At 51.7% G+C, this 21,776-nt stretch overlaps 1 protein-coding gene across 15 annotated transcripts in view; it reads right to left on the bottom strand.

The window, feature by feature from the left end:
• The window catches only part of Klc1 (kinesin light chain 1), a 48,012-nt gene that overhangs the window by 3,169 nt on the left and 23,067 nt on the right, over window positions 1-21,776 (bottom strand). The window contains exons 8-15 of one of the 15 annotated variants that reach the window (XM_029484485.1): window positions 21,356-21,529; window positions 21,162-21,261; window positions 17,859-17,908; window positions 17,690-17,757; window positions 15,599-15,707; window positions 13,982-14,143; window positions 9,565-9,615; window positions 7,654-7,717 (exon numbers count right to left, since the gene is read on the bottom strand). In XM_029484485.1, the coding sequence (XP_029340345.1) occupies window positions 9,583-9,615; window positions 13,982-14,143; window positions 15,599-15,707; window positions 17,690-17,757; window positions 17,859-17,908; window positions 21,162-21,261; window positions 21,356-21,529 (696 nt within the window). In that variant the 3' untranslated portion in view covers window positions 7,654-7,717; window positions 9,565-9,582. Of the gene's footprint in view, window positions 1-7,586; window positions 7,718-8,366; window positions 8,930-9,564; window positions 9,616-13,981; window positions 14,144-15,598; window positions 15,708-17,689; window positions 17,758-17,858; window positions 17,909-21,161; window positions 21,262-21,355; window positions 21,530-21,776 lie in introns of those variants that run through there. The other 14 variants (XM_029484488.1, XM_029484487.1, XM_029484489.1 and 11 more) reach the window with 14 other exon arrangements.

Raw genomic sequence — 21,776 nt, 5'->3', positions numbered from 1 at the left:
GTCACTGTCCCCACTCAAGTAGGGAAAACAGTCCACTTATGGTATATACCATGACATCTTCAGGGTGGCCCTATCCTCTTATGAGCTCATCATTTCAAAGGCCCCTGGGGCTCCTACCCCCCTTTTGGCAATCCTGCAGACTAAACCTAGGGCTTCCTGCATGCAAGTGTTCTACACTGAGCTACGACCCACTGACCCGTGCCTGAGAGGCTGAGGATGAGGGGACACACAGCTGCTTGGGTGGGGTGGTTCACATAAAACACCTCTGCAGAACTGGAGGGCTTTAGACCGGGAAATAAAACTTTATTTTTGTAACAAAGTATCAACACTTCCAAATTATTTTCTAAAGAGATTGTATTGAAAATTAGAAGATGGTTCCCAGACGCACTTAGAATCCATGCCCAAAGGTTCCTAGGGCCTGGATCCACCAGCCAGGTCTAGGGCACTGAAAGTCCACCCCAAAATAGGCCCACCAGGTGAGTTGAAAGCATCTCTCAGGATATGGGACACCTTGCCACCAGTATCTGCATTCACTGCAGCCAGCTATACCACAGGTACAATAGCTCAAGACCGAGTGCAGACGGGCGTAGGAGGCAGAAGCTAGGCTCACGGCCCCCGTAGGGCTACATGAGCTGTAAGCACACATCTCAGCATTCAGTATATATTCCTATGAACACTGACTTTCTCAGGCTGGCAAGATGGCGCAGAGAGTAAAGAAACTTGCAGCACAATGGCGACCTGGTTCACTCTCTGGAACCATGGGAAGAAGAGAATGGAATGAATGCAGAGGTATCCTGATCTACACACACATCTCTCACACATGCATGCACAGGCACACACAGAGACTCTGTAACATCTCTAGCAGCATCCCAGGAGACTATCTGAGCATCTGTGCTCTTCCAGCACCTAGGACTATGCAACACCCAGCACCTAGGACTATGCAACACCCAACACCCAGCACCTAGGACTATGCAACACCCAGCACCTAGGACTATGCAACACCCAGCACCTAGGACTATGCACCCCCAAGAGCTTCCCCAGCAATAAACACAGGGCACTCTCCTGAGGGTCCCTGGCTCGCCGTGAGGAACGTGGAGAAAGGGCCAGCTGGGCCCTGCTTTTCTCCTAAGGACATTAAGTGCGACAGACCCTTGCACAGCGCTGACTGCACACAAGTTCCCAGAGTATCCCTCTGAAGCATGTCAGCTAGTCAAGCCAGCTGACTCCCCGGGGCCACCGGGGCTTTCCATGGCTTCTGAGGCACTCGCACTGGTATGGCAGGAGCCCGGCCTGCTTAACCATCATCTCTCCAGCCCCAACCCTGTGCGCTACCTGAAGACAGGGTTTCTGTGTGGCTCTGGCTGGCCTGGAACTCACTCTGTAGACCAGGCTGGCCCGGAATTCCACCTTCCTCTGCCTCCTGAGTGCTGGGATTCAAGTTGTGTGCCGTCACCCCTGGCCTAAGAAAATCTGTAGCTGGTTGTGGTCAATGAATTAATTTTAAATACCAGGCCAAAACCCTGGCGTTTGATGGGAACCACACAGTTCCTCAGACTGATACAAGGCTGAGACAGAGTCCCTGCAACCCAAAGGCCACCCTGCTGCCCTAACGTAGGCCCGTAAGTCCACAGTTAAAGTTAGTCTCACAATTGCCACAGGTTGATCCGAAACATTGTCAAAACCCACCCATGAAAAGGCTTCTGTAAGCTTAGCAGACACCAGGAAAGCGGACCCTAGACCATTGCACAGCGCCCACCACCAACACTGACCCAACAGCAGGGAGGTCTGCAGAGCCCCGTGGGAAGCAGCTCTCCTGTGCCCTGCTTCTCTTCCCTCTACACTTGAGGCTCAACAGACACTGTGAACTCTGAAGGGAGTATTTTTAGCTTCTGATTCTTCCTTCACAACTTTTTCACAGTGTTAAATTTTAAATGGTTCTAGGTGTCACAAAAGTGTGGCTGGCAGAAGTCACACGCAGCAGCTGATCCACACATACCTAAGCCACCAGCTGTAGCCTGCCTTGCCTCCCTGGCCACAGTGCTGCTGGCTCTGGCCAGAAGAAGCCCCCAGGCACAGATGCAGATCAAGCAACAGAATTCTGGGGTGTGGCTGCCAGGCACCTTTTAAGCAAAGCCTACAGGCTGTGGACATGCCCATCTACAGAAAGTCCACTACAACCAAGAGGAAAAGCTGCCTCCTGGGCAGGCTAAGGAGCTGCCAGGGCTTCAGGGGTGTCAGTGTTTTGTACTCTCAGGATCCTATCTAGTTCAGTCCCAGCCCTCAGTGGGCTAGATCAGTGTGGCTGGCACTCAGTGTTCTCGAGTCTGCCAGACCATTATTTCGTTCCTGTGTGAAAAAGCAAATGGAAAAATTATAATTAATCAATACTTCTATGGAAATCACCATTAAGCAGTATGACCTCTGATACCAAATATATGCATATAAAAACACTAAACATTTGGATTTAGAGGTGTAGCTCAGTGCTGGGGTGCAGTTCTGGGGGGGGGGCAGGTGTTAATGAGCAATGGCCTCAGTATATCCCAGCACCAAAGATCAATCTATAACTCCCAGGCCAGGTGCCCGTAGCATCCTCTGTCTTAAAGTGTCCTCAGCCTCTGCTTGGGGCTGGCACTTTTATTAGGTGAATCTGGGCCACTGAAAGAGCTATGGCCTCATGAGGTGTGATGAGCAGGAAGTCTGTCACCTTGGACTGAGCTCTATGTGGCAGCAGAGAAATGTCCTTCCCAGTAGGTCAGAACGCTCCTCCAGCTGTCAGGAATGCTTGGAGCACCCAGGCAACCAGCAGGTTCTAGGGCGAAGCTGATGGCTACACCCAGCTGCTAACCAGATGTCCTAACAGAAAGGAATAGAAAGCCGAGCTGCAGGGAAACAAAGGCTATGACCCGAAGTATCCCAGCGACAGCAGTTAGACATCTTAATCACAGGAGGAGACTGCTCGCACTGACAGTGCTTCCGGTGTAGACAGTACTTAGCTCCAGCTACATCACCAGCTGGTGCTCTCAAGGCAATCCCAGCCCGTCACAGGGGCGTGCTCAAGGTGGCTAGGACACAAGCAGGGCAGGCTCCTTACTTGGAAGCAATCTTCTGTGGCTTTGCCACCCGCATTAAGAACACCCAGAGAATTGGCGCTTCAGACTTCAACCCGGACATGGACATGCAAGGACAAACCCATCAGCACGTTGTCAACCAAAACAGGAAGCGCCCTAAGGGCGGCAACCTCGCTTGCTCGGGGGATGTCAGGGACCACGCAACTTGGAGAGTGAGCCTTTCTCTCGACTGTTTTACAGCTTTAATCCCTAATGCAGCAAGTCCTGCTACCTTCTGAGCCTGCTGAGCCAGGGGCAGGAACTCTGCTGCCTGAAAGGTGAGTCTGGGTTCTCAAAGGGCTTGTTACTCCCAAGGGAAACACTCCAGGCTCACCGTGAAGACCAGATGCATAAATATGTTCTACAGTTTTGGATAAATTAATAAGAAGAAAAACTATTTAACTATTAGCAAGACTGACTGTGAAGTTTCTATTTCTCTACTTAGAAAATCTCTCTGAGGCCAGGTTCGGTGTGACACTCAGAGGCGGAGGGAGGAGTGAAATTGGAGACCAGCCTACCCGGGGCCACACAATGAGACCCTGTTGCAAAAGACAAAATAAAGCAAGCAAGCTTTTTCTTTTAAAAGGAAACCAAACTCTAAAGCCGGGTGGGCAGGGCACGCACACCTGCAGCCCCAGCAGAGCAGGCCCGCCTGGAGGGTCTTCTCAACAGGCTCTGTGGCTTTGAATGTGAACTGCACACAGCTCCAGGAGGCATAGAAGCCAGAGCCAGGCTGGCAGCCCATGGGTCACAGGTGCTGTACACACATCCCAGCAAATGGCCAGCTCTGTTCTTTAATCTACTGTACCAAAAGCTACAGGACAAAACTAAATAAAACATTTTATCCTAGCCCAGCCACACACTCTTGGAGGACTGACCAGGGTTTTCTCTACAGCAAACTACTAGAAGCAAATCACATGTAAATTTTATCTTGACTCATCCCGATGGTGTTTGGTTTTGGGTTGAGACAGGGTCTCACTTTGTGGTTCTGGCTGTCCTAGAAGTCACTCTGTAGACCAGGCTGGCCTTGAACTCAGAGCTCTGCCTGCCTCTGCCTCCTGAGGACTGGGTTCACACCATACTTGTGGAAGCAAATGAGTTCTCTGAAGAAAGCTACACACACTTGACTCTCAGCCTCCCTCTTCCTCATAAATGACGGCAGCAATGTGGCCCACACTGCACCGTCCTTGATCCATGACGCTGGAAACTTCTAGGGTCTAAGTGTTCCAGTGTAGCCAGGCATTAGCCTCAGCCTAGCCACCCAGGGAAGCTATTCTCACAGGGGCCAGAAGGCCCGGCTCTATTGGGAACACCCTAGAAAGACAAATCCTGGGGTCCTTCTAGAAGCTGACAGAGCAAACCCACAGAGAGTCAGGTAGACAACGTCAAGGTCAGCTGCGGTAGGAAGACGTCTCAGCTTTACACTCTGGATGGCATAGAGCCCAAGTCACTGAGAGACAGCTGCACGCAACGTGACGTGTGCTTCCTATCAAGTCTGGCTGCCAAAGGGGCCACGACACCTAAACCACCCTCACTCCAGCACCAGGGATGGCTGCACGCTGTTGCTGGCTGTTAGCACAGAAGCCACAGGGAAGGGAGGGGACGAGGGAGGGGACGAGGAGAGGGTGCTTCCAGAACTGGCTCTGCACACTAGGCTTTTCAGAGTTTCCCAGAGGGTGGGCCCGTGCCAGGCACAGTGATACAGACCTGCAGTCCCAACAACTCGTGTGGCTGAGGCTAGAGGACCACAAATTCAAGACTTGCCTGGGCTACAAACTAAGTCCCTGCCTCAAAAAATTAAAGTAGAAGGCTGGCCCAGCTCTAGTAGGTCTCAGAGTCCATAATTCTAGAAAGGAACTCAGGCTGGACCAAGGTCTCAAGAGTCCCTATGTCCCTATGTGGCACACGCCTTTAATCCCAGCACTTGGGAGGCAGAGGCAGGCAGATTTCTGAGTTCCAGGCCAGCCTGGTCTACAGAGTGAGGTCCAGGACAACCAAGGCTGCACAGAGAAACCCTGTCTCGAAAAACAAACAAACAAACAAAAAAAAAATTTAAAAAGAAAAGAAAAAAGAAAAAAGAGTCCCTATGTCTGGAAAGGGCGCGGGCTGGACAGGGGCTTTCTAGGAGGGTTTCTGGCCACTAGAAGCCAGCATGTCTCAGGGAACTGAGAAACGGGTTTCCATTTGCCAGAAGGAGTCACTTCCCTTAGCTCTGGCAGAAGGACACAAGTCTCCCTGTGATACCTGAGAGCATATCGAAGCCCACGCTGGACCCCAGCTCCCTCAGGATCGCAGCTGATTCCACATTGCACAAGCAGAGCTAGTGTCTCCTGGTCCTTCTCGCCCCTCGGCTGCTCACCCTCTGTGGCTCACATGATCTGCCCATCACTCAAGCCTTCTCCCTCCTGCTCTCTTACTAAGTGCACAAGTCTCTCCTCTCCTCTCCTTTCTTTTCTCTGACTCTCCCAGATGCCTTTGCATATATTCTCTCTCTTACTCACATTAAAAACCTACCCCCTAAAAACGTAGCAGTCAAGACAACAGTTCCTTTGCTGCACCCACTCACATACAAGTGCAACAGTGGGGCATCTGCCCAGCATAAGCTCGACCCTGGATTTTATCCCAAGTACTCTGGTGAGCCTGAGCGAAACCGCCAGCATCCTCCACGCTCCCTCTCAGTGCTGGAATGAACAAAGTTTGATCCCTCAGGTGTCACACGAGAGCTGCTGCCTGCCTTTCTGGCTCTCTTGCTATCTAAAGCTTGGCATCCCATCAGCCCTGAGGCCCAGCATGGCTCCATCCCAGGCAGAGGCTGCAGGAGGCAGTCTGCCCCACAGACTTCCACAGTGTTCAGACAATGAGGCTTCCTCGTGCTCACAGATGTTATGAACGCCTCAGACCCTCTCCACAACTACTAATAAAAACCATAGTGTGCCTCTGCCTCAGGCCAACCTGTCTCCCAGATCTACTATGAACCCAGAGAGATTTCTGAGGGACAGAGCCAAGATTGTGACACATGTATAAGGTTGGCTGGGGCACAGTAGCCCCAGGCCCAGCTGACAGTGCGGCATTCGGGCTTAGGCATGACCCTGAGAATGGAAGTGGACACTTTCAGAAGGCACAAGCCAGCAGAACAGCTCAGAAAACACTTTCATTTCTAACACGTTCCCCAAACACTGCACACTTCTAGCCGGAACCTGGGAGTGTCCTGAGCAGTGGGGTGTGACCAGGGACACCTTTTCAAACTGCATCCCTGTGCGTTTCTACTGAGCAGGTTCTGTTCAAAAAGTCTGGGACATAAAGAATGACTGAGGAGGCTCCAGAGAATGTCCCCAGTGGGGCAGCTGCCAGCACAGAAGGATGAGGCACGGTAGCTTGTTACAGAGCAGCATTAGCCCGAGAGCCTTCTTCCCTGTGACCCTTGTAGAAAATCCCTTCGACAACACGGACACCTCCACTCAAAGCCCTGTGACTTTCATGCCTCTCCTTAAACCAGCAAAGCCCAGAGCTTCAAAAATCTACAGGTGCGCCTCATAATAAAGTCACAAAACTCAAAACTCATCAGAAACCACTCTTGCCCCACAATCCCTGGCTGTCAGTGTGATCACAGCTTTCCTTCTGGACGGTGAGTTTTGAAGGAGTCACGCCAGTGCTAACTTAGAGAGAAATGATGCTGCGCACACTGGGGGTGCCGACTCAGCAGCTCTGTGGGTGTTGTGTGCACATGAGCATGTGTGCACAAGAGCATGTATGTGTGTGGGTGTGCATGAGTGTATGTGTGCATGAGCGTATGTGTGCACATGAGCATGTGTGTGCAGAGTCCCCAGGTCATCTTCAGTGTCCTCTATCACTTAAGACACAGTCACTGAACCTGAAGCAGACCACTTGGGTGACTGGCTGGCCAAAATCTGATTTCCTCCACCTGCCCTAATGCTGGGGCTAGACACACACACACACCCCCATACACACACACCACGCCCCTCTGCATGAATGCTGGGGATGCAGCCCCTGATCCTCAGGCTTGAGCAGCAAGCACTTTACACGGGAAGCCATTTTCCTGGTCTGTGTGTCAGAGAGCCAGGTCTCTCCTGCCGTATGGACCCTGAAGGTTGTAAGTGCCTTTAACACCCGATCATTTCCTGGCCCCATTTTAACTCTGAGGCAGAGTCTCACTGTACCCTGTGCTGGCCTCTCAGACACTGAGATCACAGGTGCGACCCACCATGCTGGCTCAGGGTCGGGAGACTAAATCCCCACCCGTCATCAAGGCTTTCTCTGAACAGAATCAAGGCGCTCCACCGTTCCCTTTGAGCCTCGACCAGCCAGCTTCCCAACAGCTCCTCAACCTGCCCTGGAAAGCAGCAGGCGGAGCACCCGACCGACCGCTCCTGGGACCAACCCTGAGTTCCAGGAAGGCTGCCTCTGATGGGCGTTGGTTACCAACGCCTACGGGAAGGGGCGCGCTCAGGAGATAGTTACCCAGGGTTCCTCGGCTCACTGTCCCGTGAGCTTCCTCCCTTCAGCTTCCTAACCAGCTTCTCACTGCTGCGTCTAATGGAAGCCCGGAGTTTGCTAAAGGAGCCACTGCGCTTTAAAGATCCAGTGCCATCCTGAAAAACACGTGAACAAGTGTAACGCTGTGGGTGTCCCCTCCTGCCCCACGCTCAGCCCAACAACCCCAAATGCTGCCAGGCACTGGCTGGCAAGTGAGTCCTGCCAGAGCCAGCAGCCTGCAGTGAGCACGGACATGTTACAGACAACACCCGGTCAGGAATCCTGGAAATGAAGGGTCCAAGCAGAGGCAGCCAAATTCCCAAGGGAGAGTGAGCCCAAGGCTGTCCCAGGACAAAGGACAGCACAGGGTCACGAGAACTAAGGTATCCTCAAGCCAAGTGTGACTCCATGTCACATGAGCATGTGTGCCCCGGCAGGACACCAGGCCTCATGCAGACAGTATACTCCCGACAGTTTCACCTCCACAGCTGCAAGTTTTTAATAAAATGCTCATTTTTATACAAACGCCAGAAGTCTTAGATACCTAAAGAAAAGCAGCCAGCTGTCCCCATAACCAACTCAGACACTACGGAAACACCTGGCCAAGACTGGCCGAGAACTCAAGTGCAGAGGGGACCTGTGCACAGCAGCACGGAGTTTCAGAACGGCCCTCAGGGGATCCCAGAAACCGACTGCTGCTAGAGCCCACGCAGCGCTGTGCCCAGAAGAGCAAGAAATGTACAGAGCAGACAGACACAAGACACAGGTCAGTTGGAGTGAGTTTATTAGAAGTTAGAAAGACACATACACACATCACGGAGCACTTCAGATTAGTAGAGAAAAGCAGAATTCAAATTTCCACACCAAGACTACACAGCAAATCTACGTCAGTGTGTCCTGGGGAGGCCCCGCGCAGGGCACCGGCCAGGTCTCTAAGGACGACAGGGGCGTGCAGCGCATGCCTCACTCCTACAGCTCAGTGACTGCACAGGTCACCATCATGCCACTGTAATAAACCTGCGTGACACTAAGGCCTGTCTTCAAGGTGAACAGCTACTCTCTCTTAACTGTTAAACTTGTTGTTACACATTAATGGGCTTATTAACACGGTTGATATCTCTAAGTACATATCTGGCAAAGCTACATGTATCCAGAAATCAAGACCCCAAAAGGACGGCAGCACCGCAAGGAAGGGCCCGTCCCAGAGGTGCGGCTGACAAGCCCCTAGGGCTGCTAGACAGCGGAAGGACAGCACTGGAGGGGCCGCAGGAGGCGCTGCCCATCCTGCCATGCAGGAGCAGGGGGAGGCACCGGGCGGGCGGCTAGGCCTGTCAGACAGAAAGAGAGAAGCAGATGAGGCCACAGCAGCAGGAGTGACAGCCCCACCCACCCTCCCGCCCGCCTGCCTGCCCCCGCAAGCCTGCTCTACAGTATTTCTAGGTCATACATCTCAGCGGCAGGCACTCTGCCCAGCAGCCCAGGCACTCCCGCCACACTAGGCTGGCACAGCAGTGCTGGGCCCAGCACGGGAGGGGAGCTGAGGTCAGCTTTCAGGGAACTGTCAAGAGTGAAAGTCAAGCACAGAGTAGCACTGTGTCAGAAATCTCCTGGATACTCACTATGGAAAGGTTCACAAGTTGTGCGTGAGAGGTATTGGACGTGGTGGTGAGCAACACCCGTACAAAGGGCAGGCTGATGTGGACGACAGCATGGAAGCAAGTCTCTCTAAACTGTTCCATATCCCTGCAGGCTGAGGACTTCCAGACTCTTCAATTACAACACTAACATCCTAGACATCTCAGAAACTTTGAGACTCAGCGACTTTAAAAGTCAACAGCACATTTGAAACATGTAGCTAATGATCCAAATAAAATCCGTTTCCACAGGCAGCAATACCTCCTGGGTCTGCCAAAATCTCGAACGCGCACAGACAACTAGGCCTGGCCCGCCCGCTCAGACTCACCATGGGACGCTGAGCAAGTCATTTAACCAGCCCGAGCTTCATCTTTCTCATCTTTAAAACGAAAAATAAAACTTGTTACCAATGGCTCGTGAGTGCCAGGAGGACAAGAAAACACCCATCCCGCCGTCTGTCATGAAGAGGACTCTAAACACACACAGCAGGCCCTACTGCCCTCATGTCTGTGCCCCACAGCAAGACGCTCGCCTCCCTCCCCTGGGTTCAAATGGATCTCAGTGGAGTTCAGTCCAGGCAGCCACCCCCACCTAGAAGCTTGAGGGCCCAGGGGAGCAGCCGCCCACCACCGCAGTCAACAGAGGTGGCAGGCTGTGCACTCAGCACCTGCACCCCAGGGGAGATGGATAATGGCTGACTAGAACTCAAGAAGACAGACATACCCAACAGCATGGCTCTAGGGCCGGAGGCTCACAAAAGACGTGCCTATTGAATAAACCCATAAGTGTGTTTCTTTTTTAAATTACATGGATCGTGTGTGTGTGTGTGTTTGTGTGTGTGTGTGTGTGTGTGGAGAGAGAGAGAGAGAGAGAGCGCGAGCGCTTGCACGAGCTATCCCAGTGTTTAGAGGATAACTGTCCACCATGGACGTCCTGGGAATTAAACTCCAGGTCACTTGAATGGCAACTGCCTTTATCAGCTGAGACATTTTGTAAGCTCTCAAAGTGGGTTTCTGAACAGAAATAAATCACATAATATACTGATTTTACTATTTAGTGTCTCTGTACAATAGAATTGTAGGTGTGGCATTTTTATAACTTCTTTTAGTATACTCTTGCTGCCCTCTTAGTAGAAATAAAACTGCACTTTGAACTAACAGTTCCTTCGCTCCCTGAGGCCCTGAAGGAGACATTTCACACATTGAAACCCGTGAAAGTCAAAGTGGGCCTCGTGGTTCACACCTTCAATTCCAGAGCTCAGAATTCACAGGCAAACAGATCGCTGTGAGTTCCCCAACCAGGGCTACACAGTGAGATCCTGTCTCAAAGACCAAAATAAGGTGGCACACACCTTTACTTCCAGCACTCAGGAGGCAGAGGCAGGAGGATGTCTGTGAGTTCAGGCCAGCCTGGTCTACAGAGTGAGTTTCAGGACAGCCAGGGCTACACAGAGAGACTCTGTGTCCAAAAACAAAAACAAACAACCAACAACTTGTAGAAGCCAGGCACTGGGGCACACACCCATAATGGACACACCTGAGAAACTAGCCCAGGAGCTGCCTGAGTCTGAGACCAGCCTGGGCTCCACAGCATCCTGTCTCAAACAAAGTGAAGCAGACAGGGATACAGTCAGTTGTAGAGCCCTTCCCTTCCACAGGGATGTTTCAATCCCTAGTACTGGCACAGTGTACGTACACACACACACACACACACACACACACACACACACACACACTCAGACTTGTAGAAATCTCAGCACAAGAGCAATATGGTTTAAGAGAAGACAGGCAGGAGACTGCTTCTCAAGGGCCCCAGGAAAAAGGAGCCAAGGTGGAGGCTGTCCTGGGGGTTCTGGTCCATGGAGAACTAAGTCACATGGTGCTGCAAGGTGAACTGTCTGCAGGATGACCTCACACCAGACAGCCCAGCACGGCTCCACCTCAGCTGGGACCGTGCCCATGATTGGCACAACTTTCACAACAGACACAGAATCACATGGATATAGGATAACTAAGAAAACTGACTTTTATCTAGAAAAGACTGAATGTCCACAAAGCAGCTTTCGCAGAAATGCACCCTACTAGAGAGTGAGCTGCTATAGCAGTGCCTGCTAGAGCCACATCATATCTCAGACCCGAGGAAGCCTGTGGGAGCCCGTTTCCATGAGGCGTGATCACCATCATCATGAGACACACTGAAGAGGATCCGCTGTCCTCCCAGGCCCTCGCTCTCGGCCTCCTCGACCACACAGCCACGCATCTGCATAGCCACGGTTGCTGCCTAGCAAGCCTTGCCTTTGACAAACATTATCCTGTTTTAAAGTCTATTTCTGAACACTGAAAAAAAGCCCTGAATTCCCATATAAATTGTTTCTGTGATTTAATCAACTACCATCTGTTTTGTGAATTCACTCTGGCTGAAGCTGTAAATACCCAGGAAAACAAAGGATGGACAGCTGCAGTATTTTAAAGAGCACTGAAATCTCTAAAAATTACAAGTGTAACCCAGGAGGTGGTGAGGCCCGCCTTTAATCCAGCACTCGGGAGGGAGGCAGAGGCAGCAGCGCTGGGAGTTCAGGCTTGGTGGTGGCGCTCTAACCCTAGAACCTAAGTCAGAGGCAGGCATCCCTCTGACATCAAGGCCAACCTGGCCAATACATCAAGCTTCAGACCAGCCAGGGCTACATAGGGAGGGAGGGAGGGAGGGAGGGAGGGAGGGAGGGTGGGTGAGTGTGTATGTGTGAGTGAGTATGGGTGAGTGTGATAGTGAGTGAGCGAGTGTGAGTGTGTGAATGTATGAGAGTGTGAGAATAAGTGAGAGTATAGGTGAGTGTGGATGAGTGTGAGAGTGTGAGTGAGTATAAATATGAGTGTGTGAGTGTGAGAGTGAATGAGTGAGTGTGGGTACGTGAGAGTATGCATGAGTGAGTGTGTGAGTATGTGTATGAGTGAAAGTGTGAGAGTGAGTGACTCAGCTAAGAGGAAAAGGCCTTGCCTAGCATGGGTAAGGCCCTATGTTCAATACTTTATAGTATAAAAATTAAAATCGAGCCAGTCAGTGACGCTGCACACCTTTAACAACACCACTCAGGAGGGAGAGGCAGGCAGATGTCTGAGTTTCAGTGTCTAATCCTAGGACAGCCAGAGCGACACAGAGAATCCCTGTCTTAACACACACATGCACGTGCGCGCGCGCACACACACACACACACACACACACACACACACGGAAAAAGAAACAAGGTATAACTGTAAGCTAAGTGTGTTGTGCGGAGGCTGAGGTAGGAGGACTCCAAGTAAGTACAAGGACAACTTGGGCTATACACGGAGACTCAAAACAAACAAGGCTGTGGACATAGTTCAGTGATACAGCAGTTGCCTAACGTGCACGAAGCAGAGGTCAATCTCTAACACACGCTGTGTGCACACGCTTGTGTGCGTGAACACACACACAACGACAGCACCCTCCAGTGCACTCCTCCTCCAGTGCCCAGGGCAGGTGTGGGACTCGGAGTTGTGGACATTGTGTCTGGCACAGGACTCACATACATACAGACCTAGAAATACTGTCTCAGGAAAGAGCCCCCTGCAGCTTCACTCGAGAGCAGGAGAGTCTGCAAGCTGCCAGCCACCATCCGCCAGCCACCAAGCAGAACAGGCCCTCTGGACAAGCATGCAGGACCGGAGCCAAGTAAGAGTGCAGTCCAGAGTGCTGACAGAACAGGCATGGGCAGGAAGGTCCAGGCCTCTGCTGCAGTTTAGGACCACTGCCCAACAAGGCTCAGCAGTCACAGTGGATGCTGACTGGCTGTGCTGGCACGAGACCGCTGCTAGACAGACAGAGATGTCACCCTCCACTGCGGCCACTGACATTTCACACGAGGATCAGTCAGGACCCTAGCTCCTCCAAACTACTGCAGCTAAGTAAATCCTAGAGCCAATCAACCCAAGCCCCAGGACAGGCTGGATCAAAGTGCTAAGCAATGATTTACAAAGCCGCATAGTGACAGCTAGACACACACCTGGACAAGCCCAGGGTGTGTGATATGCCTGGTCTGCTGGACCCTCTTAATCCTCTCCTTGAACAAAGCTCCAGAGACACCAATCCACCACAGGAGTTGACACCCACACACTGCCCACAACCCTGGGTAGGAAGCGGTGGGGAAGACCTCCCGGGGGGACTGGAGGAGCAGGGCCAACACAGACCTCTGACACAGTCTGTGTCATACACAAGCAGGTGGTTCTAAGTCAGAAAGTCGGGAGCCCTGTCAGGTGGCGGTGTGGAGACCAGCCCTAGTGCACCTGCTCTGAGCTGCTGTCTGAGCTGCACTTAGCATCAGCTCCCGGCAAGGCTTTCTAGCAGCCCCAGGGCAGCCTCCTGAGCGGCATCAAGAGCACTGAGTTAGCATGACCTGGGGAGTTAGGAAAGACAGTTAGTCAGCCATGCCCATGCCCATGCCCATCCCCGGGTTACAGGAGACCAGAGTGTGGACGGGGTTTTTGCACGGCCAGGACACTCAGTCAGCATGCATGCTCTACAAGAGCCCAGTCAGCTTTCAGGGATTCCTAAAGAAAACTACTGCAAGCAACACAGCTTCCGAGTTAGCAGAAGTTAGGACTTACAGAGAGCTTCCCTGACGCTTAATTTGCGAAAAGTGGCGAGTCTAGCGTGAGACACGACAGCTAGCGAGTGCCGCTGGGGAGGCCGGCAGGTCCCGCCCGGTGCAGCCAGCGCGCTGTACTTACCCCATTCCACTCTACGCTCATACTCACTTCCTCCCCTCCGTCAGGGCCACTCTCGTACTTGACCACGTCCATATTGAGACTCTCCCGGCTCCTCCGCTTCTCCATGCTCTCAGGGTCATTTAGCACTTCAGCCACTCTCTGTTTGTGAACATTGTCAAGACCCTGTGAGCCAGGCAGGGGAGAACGGGTGGCCCGTTAGCACTGACATCTCAGAAGGCTTCTCAGTATCTGAGCTTCACTAGGGACAGGTCAAATTCTCTTTGCTGTTGCTGCTAGAACTTGGGCGTGCCTGCTGCACAGCCACGTGGAAGAGGTCAGAGGGCATGTGGTCAGTTGGCCTCCTCCTTCCGCCCTCATGCAGGTGTCTCCCCCTTAGCCCTCACTTCTCACTGCCCCACAGACACCAATTCTTATGTAATGGGACAAACACAGATGAGCGCGTTTGGGGGCGGGATTCAGGCTCCCTAGGGTCACGAGAATGGGGGTGGGGGTCTGTGCTATATGAGTCCATATCACCAAAGCACACAGAACTGACTGTACACAGAACATTGTACTCTATGTAAGCATGCCTGTAATCTCAGCACTACAAAGCAGCAATAGGAGGACAAAGAGTTCAAGGCCAGGCTGGCTACACAAGGCCCTAGATTCAAATCAGAACAAGTGTTGTAAGCTAATACTGAGCCCCAGGTAATGAGGGACACACTTGAAGGACCGGGCTGGAAACGTAGCTAAGTGCTCACCCAGCATCTACACTGGGTCCTATCACCAACACCACACACAGCAGACCTGACGGCGCTTGCCTGCTACCTCAGCCCTTGGGAAGTGAAGGCAGGAAGAGCAGAAGCTTGAGGTTAATCCCAGCTACAGATTGAGGCCAGCCTAGGAAACAAGATAATCTGTCTCCTATAACAACAATGTTAACCCTGGCACATGCCCATACCCTGCCCTGCTGTATGTAACGTGATGCTCATGGGGCACAGACGCTGTCCTGTCCAGAGCTTCTGCGGCTGTCTGGTGGAGAACGTCCTCATGACACACTCACACCCCTTCTCTGGAGCTCTGAGGCCCCTGTAGCTCCTCTTGCTACAATCTACCTGCAATCTAGAGTAGGCCTAAACTGTAGGCCCTGCTCCAAGGGAGGCAGCATCACAGCTAATGACAGCCACAGATTGCCTGACTCAGCCCCCAGGACCAAAGGGGCAGCAGTGAGAGCTCTGCTTGAGCCCCAGCCCACAAGTCCCAATAGAGCTAGCCCAGCTGGGAGCACCTCACACCAACTGTGAGCACGTGACAATTGAGAGCACCTCACACCAAGGAGCTCATGAGCACGTGATGAGAGCTCTTCCATTCTTATTTTTCTTCCTTTTTCATTCATCATTTCTCATTTCTTTTTAGTTCCTGACACTAAGTCTCCTATAAATGTTCACTCTCTCTGCCTCAGCCCCCTGAGTACTGAAAGGCCGTCACGCTCGGCTCCTTTGAACAGTTTAGACAAATAGTCCTGGGCGTGTGACAAGTGCTCCTCACTGAGCTAAGCCCAAATCAACCTTTCAATAACAGCCACGCAGAAAGCCTCACAGTCCCAACAGATCACTCTGAGAGAAGCGTCACACACACCTGTTTACGTGACCTCATGGCGGCTTCTTCCAATGTCTCTGCAGCTTCAAACTTCCCCTGCCGTCGGTAAAGTGCTCCAAGGTTTTTCAAAGTGGTTGTGACAGTGGGACTGCAAGAGGGCACACAACACAGAAGCGGTCAGTGCAAGGGCCGGCCGGCCGGCCTGCGTGCTTTGTGAGAACGTGGTAAGCCCCCAGGGCTGAGGGCAGCCGCTCGGCAGTGGCTCAGATGAGTGGGCACTGTGCAGGGCGCGGAGGTTAGCGCTCCTGTCAGCTACGACACTCTCATGCTCTCCACTCAGGCAGCCTGATGCTCAGGACTGTTAGACTCCCACAGATGGCAACCTCCCAGAGCCTGACCAGTCACAGGTTCCTATAGCTTGGCCACAGAAGCACGTGGCTAGTCTGCAGGCAGAGCTGGGTCTATGCAGGTCTTATCTTTTGCGTCTCAGCAGAACCTCCAGACCTGACAATGTGAGACACTTTGTAACTGAAGCAGCGGGCAGGACAGTCTTGCTAATGTGAGAGCTATGGAACTGGGGAAATGGCTCAGTGGATCCAGTGCTGCACAAGCAGGAGGGCCTTAGTTTGGATCCCACTGGGAATCTAAGAGCCAAGCAAGGAGGTGTGTGCAGAAACCACACCAGAGGACTGGGGACACACGGATACCAGGCCCTCCCTGGCCAGCCAATCCAGCCAATCCAGCCAATCCAGCATGCTCCAGGTTCAGGGAGAGACCCTGGCTCAAAAAATGTACTTGGAGAGAAATAAAAGAGAGTAAAAGAGAGTAAAAGTTCGTGCTGCTCTGGCCTCCACAGACACACACCGCCAAGTGCACTTGTACACAAGGACAGTTTTTGCAAAGTCAGAAACTGCCTGATATGGGATATACCTGCGTGATCCTAGCACTCAGGAGGCAGGGGCAGGAAGACTAAGAGTTTAAGGCCAGGATGGGTTACCTAGCAAGGCCAATCACAAAATAAAAAGCTGGCAGGGCAGTGGTGGCACACACCTTTAATCCCAGCTCTTGGGAGGCAGAAGCAGGTGGATTTCTGAGTTTGAGTCCAGCCTGGTCTACAGAGTGAGTTCCAGCACAGCCAGGGCTACACAGAGAAACCCTGTCTCAAAAATAAATAAATAAATCCTGGCCTCACTTTGGTGCCAGTCTGTATTCTGAGAGATGGCTTCCTCTCACTAATGGTAGGCATCTCAGCTACAGAAATAAAGAAGGTACCTGCATGTCCCTCAGGCAGAAAGGTGAATTCTGCAGTGAGTACAATGGGGACCCAAAAGAAGACACTCTGACAAACTGAAGTCTAACAAGTTCTGCTGATGTGGGTGAGGAGGAAGCTGAGCCTTAAAGGCCAGCCGGCAAAGCTGGGGCAGGCAGTAGGCTCTAGGCCAGCCACGGGCATGGCACCCATGGCAAGGGTGTGTCCACGTCACCCTGTGCATACGAATATTTGTTAAGGACGGGCTTCTACCCACACCTATGCTGAGCCTACTGCACATGCCTAAGGTGATCCTGGCTAGATATCCCTTCTCCTCCAAGTAGGTGTTTGTCAATAAAAAGCATTGATAGACAACATTCACCCTGCTGCAGTGATGGGACGGTAGGTAAATAGACATGATCTCACTAGGAAAACAGGCAGGTTTGTAGGCAGGGTTTTTTGCCTTTTGTTGATGATGATGATGTTGTTGTTCTGGAGACAGGGTCTCACTATGTAGTCCTAGGACTCCTTATATTAACCTCAAACTCATCTAACAGGTCTTTCTGCATCTGCCTCTCAAGTACTGGGATTACAGGTATGTATCACCATGCCTGGATGCTTTCTTTTTTCTTTATTTTACTAATTATTATTATTACTAGTATAATACATACATATACGTATGCATGAGCAACGACTTGTGTGACGGTCGGAGGACAAGTCTGAGTTTACGTCAGCTCCCAGGACAAATGCTCCCCAGCCAGTCAGCTCAGGGGTCAGGGGTTAACAAGACGATGGGGAAGGGGGGGGTATGCGAGTAGGCTCTCACACTGGTCCAGCACGGCCATTCCCTGCTGTTTAGGGTTTGGTCTGGGCAGACTCACCTGTCCACTTTGCAGGCTTTATACCAGCCACCATACTCTCCAAAAGACGACCCGTCCTTCTGCTTGCCCTAATGTCAGAGAGAAGTCAGGTGAGTGAGCTGCTGCGTCCCGCCCCACCCAGCCCGCCCCGCCCCACCCCCCTCCTCCAGGCAGCACAGCACAGCCTTACTTTGCACTCCTCTCTCTCTTCAGCGTGCATCCAGATGGGCTTGTTCTCGTCTAGGGAAGAAAAACAATGTAAACTGTAGAGTAAAAGACTCAGCCGGGCCGTGGTGGCGCATGCCTTTAATCCCAGCACTTGGGAGGCAGAGGCAGGCAGATTTCTAAGTTTGAGGCCAGCCTTGTCTACAAAGTGAGTTCCAGGACAGCCAGGGCTATACAGAGAAACCCTGTCTCGAAAACAAACAAACAAACAAACAAACAAAAGACCCAGTCAATGATGGCGGCACTTAGACAGGCATATCTCTGAGTTCCAGAAATAGGCAGGACTACAGAGAAACCCTACGTCAAAAAAGAAGAAGAGGAGGAAGAGGAGGAGGAGGCAGCGGAGGAGGAGGGAAAAGAAATCTGGTGCCAGGTGAGATGGTACATGTACTGGCTAGTTTTGTGTCGACTTGACACAGGCTGGAGTTATCACAGAGAAAGGAGCTTCAGTTGAGGAAATGCCTCCATGAGATCCAGCTGTAAGGCATTTTCTCAATTAGTGATCAAGGGGGAACGGCCCCTTGTAGGTGGGACCATCTCTGGGCTGGTAGTCTTGGGTTCTATAAGAGAGCAGGCTGAGCAAGCCAGGGGAGGCAAGCCAGTAAAGAACATCCCTCCATGGCCTCTGCATCAGCTCCTGCTTCCTAACCTGCTTGAGTTCCAGTCCTGACCTCCTTTGGTGATGAACAGCAGCATGGAAGTGTAAGCCGAATAAACCCTTTCCTCCCCAACTTGCTTCTTGGTCAGGATGTTGTGCAGGAACAGAAACCCTGACTGAGACAGCACATAACCTTAATCCCAGCACTTGGGAAGCAGAGGCAGGCGGATTGTTCTAGGCTAGCCTGGTCTACATAGGAGCTTCAGGAAAACCAAGGCTACACAGTAACCACTAAGCAGACAGCCTCTAAGGCTGTCAGTGACTGCAAGGTTTTATCTTTCTTTTTTTTTTTTTTGTCTTCTCAGGGATGTTTTCTGTTCTTTCAAGTGTGTGTTCATGTGTGAGGTGCATGTGTGTATATATGTTTTGCATGCATGTGGTCACACATATGTGGAAGTGAGCATGTACACGGGTGAACATGCATGTGGAGAATCCAGGCTGACCCCTGGAGTGTCTCACTCGCTCTGACTTACTCAGTGCAGCAGGGTCTCTCAGCCACACCCAAGTTGTCTCCCTAAACAGCCTGCTCACTGGGCTGTTTCCCCATCTGAGGCCGGAATCCCAGGCTGGTGGCCACACCACCTGGCCTCTATCATCCCCGCAGCCCAAGTCTGAGGTCAAGCTGACCCTGGAGGAAGCCTGACAAGGGCACCGGAAGGAGACAGCTCTCTGAGTCTACCACTGAGGATGCCAGGGAGTGATGCCTGCTCGCTGAACAGAGGCTAGCCTCTGTAAAACACCCAGACACATAAAAATAAGCTTTAAGCAAATAAATAATAAATCCTTAAGTGAAAGAAAACCACACGTGTGCATGTAATAATTGAGAGAAACCCCGTCTGGACCCATCCTGTGACCTTTTCACAAATTCATAATTGTCGTCTGAGTGTTTCACACCACACTTTGTAAAGGAAACGTTTAACACGAACCTTGTTTTTGACTCAGCAACTTAAGATTTATTTGTGTATATGGTTGCCTTGTCTGCATGCACATCTGCACACCAGAAGACATCAGATCCCATCTATGCAGTTGTAAGCTGTCATGTGAGTGCTAAGAACTGAACGCAGGGCCAATAAAAATACAGCCAGCACCCTTAACTGCTGAGCCATCTCTCCAGGCCCTGAGGCAGAAATTTACAACCCTATAAAATCCCAGTTCCACTGCATGTCTTCCGGTGGCACAGGCAGAGGTTCGGCAGAGCACTCAGAACTACAGACTGAGGCCCAGGCTGGCACCGACACACCAACACCTTTCCTTACACAGTGCGTTAGCCCCTGTAGTGTGCAAAGCAGGAGGAGCAGCAAACAGCACATCAAGTCCAGGGCACAAGGGACATTTATATTTGTCACAGGTTTCCAGGGGACTGCAAACTAGACAGGATGAATGGCTCAAAGAAAAGGTTCTAGGGCTGTAGAGATAGTCCAGCAGTTAAGAGGTCCTGAGTTCAATCCCCAGCAACCACATGGTGGCTCACAACCATCTGTAATGGGATCCAATGCCCTCTTCTGGTGTGTCTGAAGCAGTGACAGTGTAATCAAATATATAAAAATAAATAAATCTTTAAAGAAAGAAAGGAAGGAAGGGAAGGAGGGAGGGAGGGAGAGACAGACAGACAGACAGACAGAAAGAAAGTAAGTAAGTTAGTTCCAGATATGTGGCTTAGGTCGTGTGTGACATGAGCAGGGGCTGTAGAGAAAGACACCGTGAGAGGCTGAGGGAGGGAGTCAGGGCCTCACCAATGTCCACTACCCACCTGCAACACGGCTTCCCTTCTACTGCTACTTAGGAGACAGTTCAAGGCCAGCGAGCTAGCTCAACCAGCAAGAGCAGAGCCACATGGCAAAGGTGGGTGTGACGGCACACACCTGTGAGCCAGCACTCCTGGGGCAAGATGGGACATGGAAAAAGGAGAATTGCCCTGGCTTAAGTGCAAACTATCTGGGATGGCTTCTAACCTCCATTGCACACATAAATAACACGAAATAAATGAACAAATATTTTTTAAAAACTAAAATTCAAACTAACTTCTCTCTGGAAAATGTGTGGAAAGGTTAGAAAAACAGCTCCAAGGGTGTGACTCTGGGTGACCTTCCAGGGGACACAGCGTTGATACACTTTACCATATGGTGGCACACAAACATCTCTAACTGCAGTTCAGGGAATACCCTCTTCAGGCTCACTCGCTGGAATGCTAGGTCCCCAGTTGCTAAGACTCTGGAAGGATTAGCAGGCCTGTGCCCTTGCTGGAGAAGGAATGTCCCTGGAGATGTGTCTTAACGTCTCAAAAGTCCACTCTCTTCCTAGTCTCACTCTTCCTCCTGCCTGTAAGCTCTCAGCCGCTGCCCCAGCGCCATGCCTGCTGCCCCCGTGCTCTGGACGACATGATTTGATGGTCAAGGACTCATCCTCTGAAACTAGAAGTAAGCTCCCAAGTAAACGCTTCCTTTCATAAATTCCCTTGGTCATGGTGCCTCTTCACAGAAATAGAAACGTAAATATGACAACATAAAATAATAAAACCTTTAAAAAAAGAAGAGAAGAGTTCTGTGAGGACTTGGGGAAAGCCACCCTTGTCAGTACACACAGTTAGTGCATTTGTTAGTTGCCTCTTACCGTCCACAGATCCAAACTCCCGCTCGTGTGCGCGGGTGAGAATCTCCTTGTACAGAGTTTCCGCTTGCTTGAACTTCCCTTGTTTCAGATAACAGGAGGCCTTGGAGGAAACACAGTACTTAGTGCTTAGTGCCTCCACGCAGACACACGGGGGCTTTCATCTACAGAAGAGCCATGGCTCCCCCGCAGCATACCAGGTTGTTCTTGGTCTTGGCCACGTTGGGATCGTCGGGCCCCAGCTTCGTCTGGTAGATGCCCAGGGCCCTCTGGTAATAATACTCCACCTCCTCGTACTTGCCCTGGTTCTGGCACAGCAGGGCCAGGTTATTTAACTGCTTGGCAACATCGGGATGATCCTTTCCCAGAACCTGGGTTAGAAACAGCGCATGAGAGACACCACCATCAGTCACTCTGCACCCTCTGCCACGGGCTCTGCTAAAGCACGGATGTAAATGTGGACCTGCTGTGCTCCACGTGCAGACAGGGCGCCCGCACAGAACTGCTATGGCAGACCACAGCAGAGCGGCTGGAGTCACTGACCTCACCTTGCAGGAAGGGGAGGGAAGGGAAGGGGAGGGGAAGGGGAAGGGGAGGGGAGGGAAGGGGAAGGGGAGG

This window comes from Mus caroli, chromosome 12 (assembly GCF_900094665.2).
Source record: "Mus caroli chromosome 12, CAROLI_EIJ_v1.1, whole genome shotgun sequence".
Taxonomy (NCBI): domain Eukaryota; kingdom Metazoa; phylum Chordata; class Mammalia; order Rodentia; family Muridae; genus Mus; species Mus caroli.
Note: the sequence above shows the minus strand (reverse complement) of the source record. Positions and strands in the feature narration are given on the sequence as shown.